Source organism: Chiloscyllium plagiosum, chromosome 1 (assembly GCF_004010195.1).
Source record: "Chiloscyllium plagiosum isolate BGI_BamShark_2017 chromosome 1, ASM401019v2, whole genome shotgun sequence".
NCBI classification, from domain to species: domain Eukaryota; kingdom Metazoa; phylum Chordata; class Chondrichthyes; order Orectolobiformes; family Hemiscylliidae; genus Chiloscyllium; species Chiloscyllium plagiosum.
The window spans coordinates 151,307,994-151,323,281 of NC_057710.1; the positions used below are offsets into that span (position 1 = coordinate 151,307,994).

Here is a 15,288-nt window from a genome sequence, read left to right on the forward strand (position 1 = left end):
GCTAAAGTATCATAAGGAAAAAAATTTGATTCTGTAGCAGCATTTCTCGTGGTGCCACGCAGACTTACATTAACTCATTGGCACAGGCAGCACTGCAGGCTGTACCTGCACAATCTGTACCTTGTTCTTCAATGAGATCATTGCTAAAAGTGGTGCTACACAAATGAATTTTTCCACTGCACTGTTTAGCAAAAGCCTAATTTCACATTAATGCCGAGATTCATTAATAAATTCTATTTCAAATTTGAAACTTGGAGGTTATCATAGTAAAAATTTCAGTCTGCCAGAAATTATTACGTTTTAATAGAATTAGGTGGCAGTTGTGGCTTAGTCAAAGCGTTCTCTTTAAATGAGCAATAGCATTAGCATCCCCTGGCCAGTCAGGGAGTGTGGGAAACATGGGATGCTGATTATGTCAAAGAAAGGCTTTTTACTGAAGGGAACCTTAGCAAGAATCAGAATGGTCCAACTGGAAATAATTTCCAGAGGCTGCAGAAACCATAGGAATGGAGAGGAAATCTGGGAAAGCCAACCCTCAGACCTCTCAACTAACTGGAGATCTTGCTGCAGTAAGATGAGCTCTGCCAAGGATATGAGGAAAAGGATATGGATTTGTCTTGATAGCCACTGCTGACATCTCATGATATCTGCCACACCTACCAATAGGTGGCACAAGATAAGCATTATTTGAATTAGTTTGCTGCCACCAATCCTCATACATCAATACTGTGTCTAGGACGTGTCTAATTATCAGTGGTAGAGGAAAGAACTTACATTACTCGTCAGGCATAATTATGAAGCACAACAGGGAGCTGTACAGAATACACTGCTTTCTACAAAGGCTAGTGTCAAATGCCCTGTCTTCATTCAAAAACTCAAAGCAGAGTTATGAGTGTTAACCATGGCTTATGCATGGCAAAGGAAAGGTCAGTATTTATCATGAAAGAAAGGACAGTATTTGTGGAGGACATGTGTGAGCCATGGGCACTACAGGGCAAAACGACAAGGGTGCATGTGCTAGCTGTTTGGACGGGCATGTAAAATACCTTCAGAGAAGAATAGAAGGAAGCAGGAGGTGAACGTGTTCTGAGGAATGTTGAGCAATTGAATGCTGATAAAGTCAGAGGAGACCACACCTTTCAGAAGGAGAGACATATAGGACTGTCCATCAGTGACAGCCATATTGACAGCCATCGACAAAGCTGGTCTACCAGGTCCACTGTAACGAACATCCCATTTCAGAAGTCTACAGATGTTAGCATCAACATGCTAAAAACCTGGGCTTCCTGAGATAATGGGGCTCACACATGTCCAGAAAACTAATCTTCTGCTTGTAAATCCTGTGGTCTTGTCTTCTGGGAGCTGGATATTTATGTGCAGTGGTATGGTGGCTGACAATAAGGCAGCTGATGCTGCTTATGTTTCTGCTTCACTTGTTCCGCATTATTGTGCAAAGTAGAGCTGCTCCTATGCTGTATTGAAAGCTGGCAGTAGGAATGTGCAGCTGAAAGTGACTGAAGTGCAAGGCAGAAGAACTGACTTTCAAGAAGTTGACAATTATCTAACAAGAAGTGAAAAGATGAATTGTGAGTGGCAGCATCTCACCTAGTCACAGCTGCACCTCTTTGGTTTTCTAGCTTATCAGTTTCACTGAATATACACTGTGCACTGTATACACGCTTGGTGACCCTGATGACTTGCAACTCGATCAGGAAATAGATTTGCTGCCTGTTAAAGTAGATTATCAGTTTGAATATTTAAATACCTTGCCTGATATGATGAAACACAGAAGCTGGCAGGACAATTCAGAGAGAGAAAGTGGGGGCTGCAGATGCTGGAGATCAGAGCTGAAATGTGTTGCTGGAGAAGCGCAGCAGGTCAGGCAGCATCCAAGGAACAGGAGAATCGACGTTTCGGGCATAAGCCCTTCTTCAGGACAATTCAGAATCTCAACTCAATGTAACTTTTAGGGGATTAAATGTGCACTGTACTCCTCACACACCTTCTTTTGCCCATTAAAACGTACTCATGCCATATTTAAAATTTAAGGAAAACTCATTCATAAGAAGGAGCATGCTGGCAATTGATGCTTATTCCACATTGCTGAGTGTGCAATTAAGAGTCGACCATGTTACTGTGGGGCTGGAGTTGCCTGTAGGCCAGATTCAAGATTAGAGTGGTGCTGGAAAGGCACAGCAGATCAGGCAGCATCCGAGGAGCAGGACAATCTGGCCTGAAACGTCAATTTTCCTGCTCCTCGGATGCTGCCTGACCTGCTGCGCTTTTCCAGCACCACTCTAATCTTGACTCTGAGCTCCAGCATCTGCAGTAGCCACTTTTGCCTTGCATGTAGGTCAACCAAGGTAAAGACAGCAGATTTTTTTTCCCTGCATTTTTAACAGCAATTAACACAAACTACATGCTGTCCATTAGACTAGCTTTTTATTAAGTTCAAATTCAAATTTCATCATCTGCTATGGTGGGATTCATAACTATATCCCCAGAACCTTAGCCGAGGGTTCTAGATTAGTCACGAGTCCATTAACACTACCACCCATAAACAGTTTCACTATATTTCAATAGTACTTCAATGACTGTAAAGCATTTTGGGACATCCTTATGAAAAGTACTGTATTCCTTGATATTTTCTCACAGATATCTAAGTTCCACTGAATAACCATTCATCTTTTTATTGTATTAGCTTTAAAGGTTATCATAGTTATTTGAAACAAATAGTAGCATTAGAATAGTTCACAACAATGCAGACCAGTGCATTCAGATGAGATAATGACAGTAAAACTGTAGGACAGAATGGTACAAGCATCATCCTCCCACTTCCTCCAAACAAAAAGGGTAGCCATGGGCACCCGTATGGGACCTAGCTATGCCTGTCTCATTGTGGAACAGTCCATCTTCCCAGTTACAACAGCACCACTCCCCACCTATTGCTCTTGTACTTCGATGACTGTATCGGCGCCACCTTGCGCTCCGACGAAGGGGTTGAACAGTTCCTCATCTTCACCAATACCTTTCACCCTGACCTCAAATTCACCTGGACCATCTCGGACACCTCCCCACCCCCCACTTCCTGGACATCTCAATCTCCACTAATGAACGAGATCTACTACAAGCCTACCGACTCCCACAGCTATCTGGACTACATCTCCTCCCTCCCTACCTCCTGTAAAAACGCCATCCCTTATTCCCAATTCCTCCGCCTCCGCTGCATCTGTTCCCAGGATGACCAATTCCACCTTAGAAAATCCCAGATGGCTTCTTTCTTCCAAGATTTCAATTTCGCTTCCCACCTGGTTGACAATGCCCTCCAGCGTATCTCCTCCACTTCCCGCACCACTACCCTTGAACCCCATCCCTCCCAACAGAACATGGTTCTCACCTTCCACCCCACCAACCTCCGCATACATCGCATCATCCTCCGCCCCTTCCGCCACCTACAAACAGACCCCATCACCAGAGATATATTTCTCTCCCCACCCCATCAGCATTCTGGTGAGACCATTCCCTCCACGACTCCTTCAGGTCCACATTCCCCACCAGTCCATACTCTATTCCTGGCACTTTGCCCTGCCACTGCAGGAAGTGCAAAACCTATGCCCACACTACTCCCCTCGCCCCAAAGAATCCTTCCACATCTGACAGAAATTTATCTGTACCTCCACCAATGTCATCTACTGTATCCATTGCACCCAATGTGGTTTCCTCTACATCAGGGAGACAGGACGCCTATTTGCAGATTGTTTCAGAGAACATCTCTGGGACACCTGCACCCACCAACCTCACCATCCCATAAATGTACACTTCAACTTCCCCTCCCACTCCGTCAAGGACATGCAGGTGCTGGGCCTCCTCCATTGCCAAACCCTTACCACCTGACGCCTGGAGGAAGAACGCCTCCTCTTCCGCCTTGGGACATTGCAATCACACAGGTTCAATGTGGATTTCAACAGTTTCCTCATTTCCCCTCCCCCCACATTATCCCAGTCCCAAGCCTCCAATTTGACCTGTCCATCACCTTTCCCATCTATCTGCTACACCCTTCTCTCCGACCTATCACCTTCTCTCCCCCCCCCCCCCCCCGCCAACCCCAGTCCCCTCCATTTACCTCTCAGCCCCCAGCCTCATTCCTAATGAAGGGCTGATGCCTGTTCCTTGGAGACGGCTGACCTGCTGTGCTTTTCCAGCACCACACTCTCGATTCTGATCTCCAGCATCTGCAGTCCTCACTTTCTACTCATAAAAACTTCCATATTATGAGTTTACTTGCCAGCATAATGTAACATATTTATTCCAATAATTTATTTTCAATAAAAACTAGGACCTAGTCAACCTAATTCACAGTTTTAGGACAGGCCACTAGAATGCTATGCTCTACCACTGAACTCAAAGCAGACCTCAGGTATTTTCGTCTGAAAATATAGGGCTGCTGAGGCTGAAACACTTCAGGTTATCATGTCCCAAAAACCATACCACAACAAATCACACACTTGTGTTATAGATTATAGAAATTATGGTGTTCAATGCAGTTTATCTTTGACTCCGATTGTTTTGGAAACCGGTAGGCAAATTTCATCAAGTATTGTATTTTGAGAGATGATTTTGTGAAATATAAAGCTTAACCGCAAATTGCTTCACAATACTAGATGTGACCTTCCTACAATCAAGCACTCCTGGTTGTTATACAGATGTTTTATCAACACCTCACAGTGCACAATCTACGTTCGATTTTTTTTAATGAAACTTGGCCCAGCCCAAACTCCATAACTCATTGAACATCAACTCTAACCTTACAACACCATTATCCATCATTCAACTATATCTCCTAGTTCAAATACTCAGTGATGGTAGCAACTGTGCTGTCTTCTCGCATCTAATTCTCAAAATTATCCTAACAGCATTATAAAAACCCTTTTCCTCAATATCAGGTCTTCTTTAATATATTCTTTTAGATCTAATCTCTTTTTAATTGATCATGGTGTATGACTGTCTCTAGCAAAGCTATTATTCATTGGCTACTTCCATTGTACCTGAAGACGGTTGGCTAGAAACACTGCAGTCGATGTGGTTCCAAGAATTTGATGCAGCCCACTTAGCTGACAGGAATCTGGAAATCCTGGTGGTCATAGTGGTGGACATGAGGGCTGTCCTTTTTCCTCAGGAATGCCAGAGGAGACCACAACACCACATCCTTCCAGCCACCACACCCATGTCAGTGCAGTGTCCATGTTCTGGAGGAACGCCCAACAAAGCAGGAAAAAGGTTAATGACCTTCTGTGCTCTGCAATGATAAATACTGTACTAACTGTTTGAGAGAGTGCGTTGTCTATTCAGATTCCTAGTTCTCATGTTCTCTCCACTACCTCACACTCACTTTAACTCTGCCAGTGCATGCACCTTCCACCAAGGCTCACTGTCAATCATTCCTAATATTGCATGCAGCATCTTCCCTCACTCGCACTCATACGCCCCACACCACTAACCTTTTATGCCATCTGGTCTTCCTACTTAGGTACTTGGCACTCCAGCCTTCCTGCCTGGGTATCAACATGAACAGCAGTGCCAGGCACCTTCATCTCATTCCGCCCCCTCCCAAGTATCATCCCAGGAGAAAACAGTTTGCAACCGGGAAATGAGGGCAAAGATAGGTGCTGGGGTGCCCAACATTTATCTGTTCACTCCCTATGAAAAGAGAATCCTTGCCAAAGCAGGTGAGAACTGTGATCAATCATGCAGTGATAAGGAGAGCTCCATGTCCCTGTTGCCAAGCTTCTTTGTCAAGTACTGTGCTATTCTTCAATCACCATTACTGTGAATATATTCTAAACATGCCTAATCTTATATCTGTTTTGCAATTCGTTCCCTCCCTTGATATGAGTGACATCCACACAGGCTCCACCCTGAAGAGACCAGCCTCTCTGGATAATCAACCCCTTCTTCAGGTCTGAGATAGACGCATAGTGGGAAGAAATTCCTCCTCATCTCAGTATTAAATTGGCACCCCTTGACTCTGAGACTATTCCACTGCTCCCACTGTCAAGTGCCTTTGGAATCCAATATGTTTCAATGAATTCACCTCTCATTCTTCTAAATTGTAATTACTGGAATCCCAGCCTGCTTAACTTTTGCTCAAAGGGCAATCCCTCCATGCTAAGAATCATCCGAATGAACCTTCTCTGAACAATCAAATAATATCTTTCCTTACGTAGGGAGACCAAAACTGCTCACAGTACTCCATATGAGGTCACACCAGCAGCAGTTGAAGTAAGATTTCCCAACTCTTATACTCCAATCAGCTTGAAATAAGGTCCATCATTCCATTAGCCTTCCTGTTAACCTGCTGCTCTTGTGGGTTAGCTTTGTGTATTTTCTACCTATTAGAAAATCAATTGCAAAATCAAAACTATCTAGCTATGCGTTGCAGCATTTCTCTCTTTGAATAATGCCTTTTTTCAACTGGCACATGGAGGAAAGGGGAAAGGTTTGACTGCTCTTTTTCAAAGATGAGTTTGAACACAGGTGGAGTCAATTCAGTTACATAAGTTGAAGATTCTAAAAGAGAAAATATGTTATCTATATACTGGAAATAAGTAAGGGGTACGAGGTTAGTGATCATTCCATTGAAAACTTTCATCATTTGCAAACTGTTGCAGTTGTTTGTGAGACCTGGGCTTGAGGGGATTCTTTAGCAGCGCTATCTATTTGGATAGGCAGCGACATTGACACTGAACTGAGTTTCAAAGTGCATGAGTTCAATCAAAATGATTCAGCAGCAATGCATTGAGATTGCCATGATATAGTGACCCAAAGCACAGGTCAATGGCTTCTTTGAGTGGTACATTAGTGACCAGGTTAGCAATGTTCAAAGAATGCATGGTATTGTTATCAACATGTAAGTCTTCTATGACCTTTGTGAAAGTGAAGGCGTCCTGCAGGAAATTTCACGACTTGAGCAACCAACTTTTCTCTAAATGCATAAAGTAGAAATTTCCACCACCAATAACTGACTTTTGTTTATTACTCAATCCCATTAAATAGTAAATCAAAGTGATACATAAATTTTCATCAAGATGTCATTTTAGTAATGAAATACTGATGAGAAGTATCATGTTTGTGTTCATTCAAGCTCTATAAAAACTTTTGTAAATGATTTTCATTGGCTAAAACTTTGATCAGCACATAGGCATAAAATGCCAGCAAATTCTTCCATTGAACCCTTCCAACTGTTAAGTGAAAGGAAGTCCAAAAAAGTCACAAGAGCTTATTATTGTGTGGTAAGAATTTAAATGAATACGAAATTTTAGAAAAGTTTCCTGATATCAAAAATAAATAATTAGGGTTAAAAAATGAATTAATCAAGTCATGACAGACCACAAAACCATTTTCTCCATTCACAAAATATTGAATTTCAAAGAAGAGTAGTTTTTACTGATTGTAGGTCAGCCACCTGCAAAATTATTTCTGTTTCTCTCCACAGATGGTGCTTAACATGCCGAATATTTCCAGCATTTTCTGTTTTCATTCCAGATTTCCAGCACATTTAGTATTTTGCTTTTGTACCTATCGACACACACACACACACACACACACACACACACACACACACAGCAAACTATAGGCACCAATAAGTGCTGCAAAGTGATAAAAAGGAACAAAAATAACAAAAGCTAGAAACCATGTTGGCTTGTAAATCCACCTATAATTCACACAGGGTGTGGTCTACCTGTTTGTTCACTACTGTTGCCACCACTCTCTTTTAATCCAAGTTTTTCTCCCTTATTATCAGCTTTGTACTTTAATATCTGATCCAACCATGCAATTCATAAAGTGACAGAATTGTTCAAGGGAATTCAAAATCCTTTTGAACATATCAAATTTAATTACAGCTTGCCTCAGCACAATGTTCTTTAGGATTTCATAAATCAGGGATAGCACATCACAAAATACGTTAATGACCAAACTTGTTTAGTTTTGACATAATAGACTTTTTAAATCAAGAAGTTTCAAATAGCAACTAGCAATGAAAGCAAATAGAGAGGAATAAGGGTGTGGGATATGAAGATTAAGGAAGCACTTAATCAAAACTTAAAATGGAGTCTACCTATTAGAAAATCAATTGCAAAATCAAAACAATCTAGCTATGGCGCTATTGAAAATGCTCTACCATAAATTGTTAGGGTGTCAGGTATTGATTCAAATTGTTCCATTCATGCTTATGAACCTAATTTGGTTCAATTCAAATAAATTTATCATTGATGAGAGGCAAAATAACACCATGGAGGCCAGTATCCTGTTACCAAATCACCTTTTTGTTTCAGCATGAACAATCCTTGACTTCAGTGCTACCTCATTCAAAGTCAGGTACCATATTGTTAGTAGCTCCGGCACTTATTCTTTTTATCTGTCAGCCAGTGCCCTCAGTGCCCAGATCAGTAGACCCAATCAGGGGGCTAATATTCTATAAGGTTAGCTGGCTGGCCTCATTAGAATCACTTCAAGGGGGTTGCATGCTTAAGCAAAATTACATTGTCAAACCTTAAAAGAAATCTTTTGTACATGCATGTTTACTTAAACATCCATGCACAATGTTTCAAAGAGTTAATGCCACCCCAAGCACTCTAGTCCGAGGTAAGTGTGCAAAATTATGGTGTGAACGTCCCCACTTTATTTCTGGCAATCTAATGCAAAATGATATATAGGTGCCAATCACACTGGTGTGATAAGATCACTCTCAGTTTTCCACCATTTCCCTGAGGGACTTCATAACTGTAAGGTGATAATTCCACCAGGTCACTGACAGAACCCCCAAAGAATTTTGTAGCCATGTATAAACTTGTAAACATACTTTCTTACCCAATGTCTGGGAAATTTTACTGTGCGAAAAGTACTGTATAAATGCAAGTGTTGATCTTACCAATTAATCGGTCATAAATTTTTTTCTCTATTTGAGAAGTTATCATATTAAGACAGTATTATTTTTCATACCAAATCATCTAATATTCAATCATTGTTTTGGAATGATTTGGAAACCCAGTATAAGAAAATCATGTTTCAATCTAATAGATTGAAATACGTTCTGTTATTTACCCAGTGTCTGAAAATGCAACTTCGTGTAAACATCATCTTATAAGGTTTTTGTCATATTTGCCTATAGCTCTGTATATACACACCATATATATGCAGTTAGATAAATGCACATGTAGTGTCTGAAAGTTTTGGTGGTTTATTACCAGACTCTTGTGTTTCGGAAAAGTCAAATAATATAAGGGAAAAATACAATTCCATCGTTAAAAATAGAAGTATTAGCATGCATTCAAAGGGTAAGAAAATGACACACATTCTGTAGAAATGAAAATTAAATGTTTCTTTGCAATCCTACCTGGAAGACCTTTTGCCCACTTCACAATACGAACCATCTGTTTCTCTGCCAGCTTGTTCAAACTGGACAGCAGGTGATTAGTTGTGTCTGCTTGACTGCTATCGTAAGATGCATAAACCACTTCAGGTTCAATGGCTTCAAGAATAGTAATCAAGGATGGATGAATATGTGGTGGCATATGTGAGAAGTTGGGAACAAGTGCAGTGCTCGCTGTAGGTTCTGGTAAAGGGGCAGTGAATGTGATCCCTTCTTTGGGACTGTGTGGTGGCTGCTGCTCTTCATGTAGCCCTTTCACTTTTCCCAGCTTCTTCGACTTGCGTGCTAAGGGACAAAGAAAATAATAATAACCATTTTTTTTAGGCGTTCCTGTATCTTACTTCAGCTTTTATACCAGATCCTGTACTTGATAACTGAAGTTGTATACACTTCCAAGGACTTTCAATGGTAACTTGTGAACAATATCATGGACAATCTACTGACACCAAGAAAACCACTCAAAATCTAACAAATATTAAATTTTCTGTGGGTAGGCAACATGATTCTAAATATTTTTGCATATGCAAAAGGCTGAATAAAAAAACCTGCACAATACGATTTATTTCTGCTGACCAAGAAATTACCTATTCCTACTGAAGTTGCTATTACCTATTCCTACTGCAGTCTATTTCCATAATATGTCAAGTCCCTGCCTCAGGGTGCCTAATCACAAGGAGTTTTCCATCAGGCATTCAGATTTGCAGGCTGCTGCAGGATTTAAAAGTAGAACACCAAAAGAAAAGACATATTTGCAACAGCTATGAAATCTTTCACATTGTCAGATTTATATTAACTCTATAGGGAATGCCCAGAGGTTCATGTTCAGCACAGAAAGGACCTTCACAATGAAATTTAACACAGGTGACAAGGGCTAAAATAGAAGTTGCTCTTGTCCAATTTTTGTCTGTAAATGGGAACTGCACATGGAATATGCCTTAACTAGGAACCATGCTTCCACAGGGAAGCTGCTTATTGTGAAAAGACAGATGTTGGATTTCTTGCTTGCCTAGTAGTGGTCCAAAAGCTGCCACTAAATAGTTAGCTTTAAATATTTTGTTTAAAATGTTCTTTTGGACTCAGAAGTGGCTGTCTTCACAGTTATTCGTTCATGTAACTCAGCAAAGGATCCATCTCCAGACCTCCTCCCTCACATTTCCTATGTGAAGGAAATGTGCAAGTTTCTATGAACCAATCAAGAGATGCAGCAATGGATTCTATAATTAGGGGGACAGATAGTATCCTTTGCAAACCAGATTGGGAGTCCTGCATAGTGTGTTGCCTGCCCAGTGCCATGGTGCACGAAATCTCTGACCGGCTTGAAAGGATACTGCAGCAGGAGGGGGAGGGTCCAATTGTTGTGGTCCACGTTGGGACTAACAACATAGGCAACAGTAGGATGGAGGAGCTGTCTGGGATTATCGAGCACTAGGAACGAAATTAAGGAACAGGTCCTCAAGGGTCATACTCTCCAGATTATTGCCTGAGCCACGTGCAAATTGGCTTAGGGATAAGAAAATTAGGGAAGTAAACACATGGTTAAGGGAATGGTGTGGGAAAGAGGGGTTCCATTTCATGGGCATTGGCATCAGCTTTGGAACCGGGACGATCTGTACTGATAGGACGGTCTCCACCTGAACTGATCTGGAACCAGTGTTCTAACAAAAGGATAAATAGGGTGGTCACCAGGACTTTAAACTTGTGAGTCAGGGGGAAGGGAAAGGGAAAGTAACAGGAAGTATGATAATAAATGAAAAGGTAAGCAGCAGGATGGCATGTATGCAGGAGGGTTTAAGTTCAAGGCAGACTATGAAAGAAGCAAAAATGAAGAATAACTCAGGAGAATCATGATGGTAAGAAAGTTAGCATAAAGGCACTTTACCTGAATGCTCATAGGATTCGTAACAAGGTTGATGAGTTAATGGCACAAATCATTGTGAACGAATAGGATTTGGAAGCCATCATGGAGACATGGCTGCAAAATGGTCATGACGGGGAATTAAATATCCAGAGATACCAGACTATTCGGAAGGACAGACAGGAGTGCAAGGGAGGTGGTGTAGCTCTGATATTCAAGGAGGACAGCAGGGGGTTGCTGAGAAATGATATAGGTTCTATGGAGCATGAGGTTGAACCCATTTTGGGTGGAAATTAGGAATTCCAAGAAGAAAATGACATTGATAGGCATGGCTTATAGGTCACCAAATAATAACATCACATTGGGGCGGGCAATAAAGAAGGAAATAACTAATGCCTGCAAAAATGGTACGGCTATTAGCCTGAGGAATTTTAATCTGCATGTAGATTGGTCGAACCAGCTCAGTCAGGGTAGCCTTGAGGAGGAATTCGTTGAGTGTATCTGTGATAGTTTTCTAGAACAGTGTGTAATGGAACCGACGAGGGAGCAAGCTACCCTAGATCTGGTCCTGTGTAATGAGACAGGAATAAATAATGACCTCTAGTCAGGGATCCTTTTGGAAGGAGTGATCATAGTATGGTTACAGCTGGATAGTGTGAAGATAAAATCCAACACCAGGGTCCTGTGCTTGAATAAGGGGGACTATGATAGAATGAGGGAGGACCTGGCTAAAGTAGATTGGAAACAGACTTTATGATGAGACAGTTGACGAGCAGTGGGGGACCTTCAAAGAAATTTTTCAAAGTGCTCAGTAAAAGTATATTCTGGTGAGAAGGAAGGACTGTAAGAGGAAGGGTAATCAGCCATGGGTGTCTAAGGAAATAAGGCAGGCTATCAAAGTGAAAGAGAAGGCAAACAAAGTAGTCAAAAAACAGCAAGAATCTAGAAGATTGGAAAAACTTTAAAAGTCAACAGAAAGCCACAAAAAGAGCTAGAAAGAAAAGAAAGATAGAGTATGAGAAAAAAAAACTAGCACAGAATATAAAGACAGATAGCAGAAGTTTCTATAGATATCTACAACAAAGAAGAGTGTCTAAAGTAAATGTTGGTCCTTTAGAGGATGAGAAGGGGCAGTTAGTTATGGGATATGATGAAATAGCTGAGGCATTGAGCAGGTACTTTGCATCGGTCTTCACAGTGGAGGATATTAAAAACATGCCAATAAGTGACAGAGACAAAAGTAGGTGAGGACCGGGAAACAATTATTATTACGGAAGAACTACTGTTGGGTAAGCTAATGGATCTTGGGATTAATAAGTCTCCTGGCTTTGATGGAATGCATCTCAGGGTGCTAAAAGAGATGGCAGGAGAAATTGCAGGACTGACTGTAATTTTCCAAAATTTGCTGGACTCTAGGGCAGTCCCAGCAGTTTAGAAAATAGCAAATGTGACGCCACTGTTTAAAAAGGGAAATAGACAAAAGATGGGAAATTATAGACCAGTGAGCTGAACCTCTGTAGTGGGGAAGATGTTTGAGTCTATTATCAAGGAAGAAATAGCAGGGCATCACGAAAGAAATTGTCCCATTGTCATGCTTTACAAATCTTGGAATTCTATGAAGATATTTCAAGCAAGGTGGACAACAGGGACCCAGTAGATGTGGTGTACTTAGATTTCCAAAAGGCCTTTGAAAAGGTGCTGCACATGAGGCTGCTGCATAAGATAAGGATGCATGGTGTTAGGGATAGAGTATTAGCGTGGATAGAGGATTGGTTGACTTACAGTAAGCAAAGAGTGGGGATAAATAAGTGCTATCTGGCTGGCAATCAGTGACTAGTGGTGTGCCTCGGGATCGGTGTTGGGACCACAATTATTTACAATTTATATAGATGATTTGGAGTTGGGGACCAAGTTTACGGCGTCAAAATTTGCCGATGACACGAAGATGAGTGGCAGAGCAAAGTGTGCAGAGTTCTGTGAAACTTTGCAGACAAACATAGATATATTGAGTGAGTGGGCAAAAGGCTGGCAGGTGGAATACTATGTTAGTAAACATGAAGTCATACATTTTGGTAGGAGTAAGAGCAAAATAGATAATTACTTGAATGGTAAAAAGTTCCAGCATGCTGATTTGCAGAGGGACCTGGGTGTTCTTGTGCATGAATGGTCTGCAGGTACAAGTAATTGGGGAGGCAAATGGAACTTTGTCCTTCATTGCTAAAGGGGTTGAATTTAAAAGCAGGGCAGTAATGTTACAGCTGTACAGGGTGCTGGTGAGGCCACACTTAGAGTACTGTGTTCAGGTATGATCTCCTTACTTGAGAAAGTATGTACTGGCACTGAGGGGGATGCAGAGGAGGTTCACTAGGTTGATTCTGGAGTTGAGGGAGTTGCCTTATGAGGAGAGGCTGAGTAGATTGGGATTATATTTGTTGGAATTCAGAAGAATGAGGGGGGAATCTTATAGAAACATATAAAATTATGAAGGGAATCGATAAAATAGAAATAGATAGGATGCTTCCATGGGTAGGTGAGACTAGGACAAGAGGGCATGGCATCAAGATTAGAGGAAGCAGGTTTAGAACTGAACCGAGAAGGAACTTCTTCACCCACAGGGTTGTTTATCTATGGAATTCCATCCCAGTGAAGTAGTTGACGCTACTTCAGTAACTGCTTTTAAAGCTGATGTAGATACTTGGAAAATAAAGGAATTAAGGGATATGGTGAAAACGAGGGTAAGTGGAGCTGAGTCCACAAAAAGATTAGCCATGATCTTATTAAGTGGCGAGGCAGGCTCGAAGGGCCGGACAGCCTACTCATGCTCCTAGTTCTTATGTTATGTTATGAAGAACATCCTGCTTCCCTTTCATCTCTTTTTATATGTCGCCAGCCAGGAAACTGGATCATAAAACCCTTAAGGTGACTGTGAAATACCTCTTCAGAGGCCGGCATCCCATCATCAATCATCCTTTATTTACAAATGCATACCCCTTGACAATTAGCATTGCCTCTCACGGAGTCAGGCATTCCAGGCACAATATCCCTGCCATTCATTCTTTTCTGTCAACCATGTCTCCCTGATCGGACCAGATTAAGAGCCCCAATCTATGAGGTTCAGCTGGCTGCAGTCTGCATTGTCTTTACTGATACTTTGCAGCATGACATCTTGACTCATTTGTTCCCTCTCCAGCACCAGTCTAAAAATAGCCACACTGGGAAAATACACAGTGTAAACTAACAGGATCAATTTATGATGTAAAGTTTGGGGACGTGGGGTGCATTGTATTAGGGAAAAACAGTCAAAACAATTTGCCTTTTGGAAGTATGCGCTTCCTCCCTATTAAAGAAGCATGCGATCAAATACACTTGCAAGCACTGCCTTCAGCCTCTGACAGTATGCAGCAAAGGCAAGGCTAATTGGGAAGAGTACATTCCTTACACCTGTAGCAGCCTCAGGGATAACTTCTCAGGATTGCAGCCAAGCTGAGAATTTCTGTCGAGTATAGAGTCAGAGAGATGGACAGCATGGAAACAGACCCATCGGTCCAACCCGTCCATGCCGACCAGATATCCCAACCCAATCTAGTCCCACCTGCCAGCACCCGGCCTATATCCCTCCAAACCCTTCCTATTCATATACTCATCCAAACGCCTCTTAAATGTTGCAATTGTACCAGCCTCCACCACTTCCGCTGGCAGCTCATTCCACACGCATACCACCATCTGTGTGGAAAAGGTTGCCCCTTAGGTCTCTTTTATATCTTTCCCCCCTCACCCTAAACCTATGCCCTCTAGTTCTGGACTCCCCGACCCCAGGGAAAAGACTTTGCCTATTTACAAAATCATGCCCCTCATAATTTTGTTAACCTCTATAAGGTCACCCCTCAGCCTCCGACACTCCAGGGAAAACAGCCCCAGCCTGTTCAGCTTCTCCCTATAGCTCAAATCCTCCAACCCTGGCAACATCCTTGTAAATCTTTTCTGAATCCTTTCAAGTTTCACA

The 15,288-nt window shown here is 41.8% G+C and overlaps 1 protein-coding gene across 5 annotated transcripts in view; it reads right to left on the reverse strand.

Annotated features, from left to right (window-relative positions):
• Positions 1 to 15,288, reverse strand: part of nr3c2 (nuclear receptor subfamily 3, group C, member 2) — a 326,244-nt gene that overhangs the window by 78,033 nt on the left and 232,923 nt on the right. For all 5 annotated transcript variants that reach the window (XM_043699476.1, XM_043699486.1, XM_043699456.1 and 2 more), the window contains exon 5: positions 9,395 to 9,715. In XM_043699476.1, the coding sequence (XP_043555411.1) occupies positions 9,395 to 9,715 (321 nt within the window). The remainder of the gene's footprint in view (positions 1 to 9,394; positions 9,716 to 15,288) is intronic.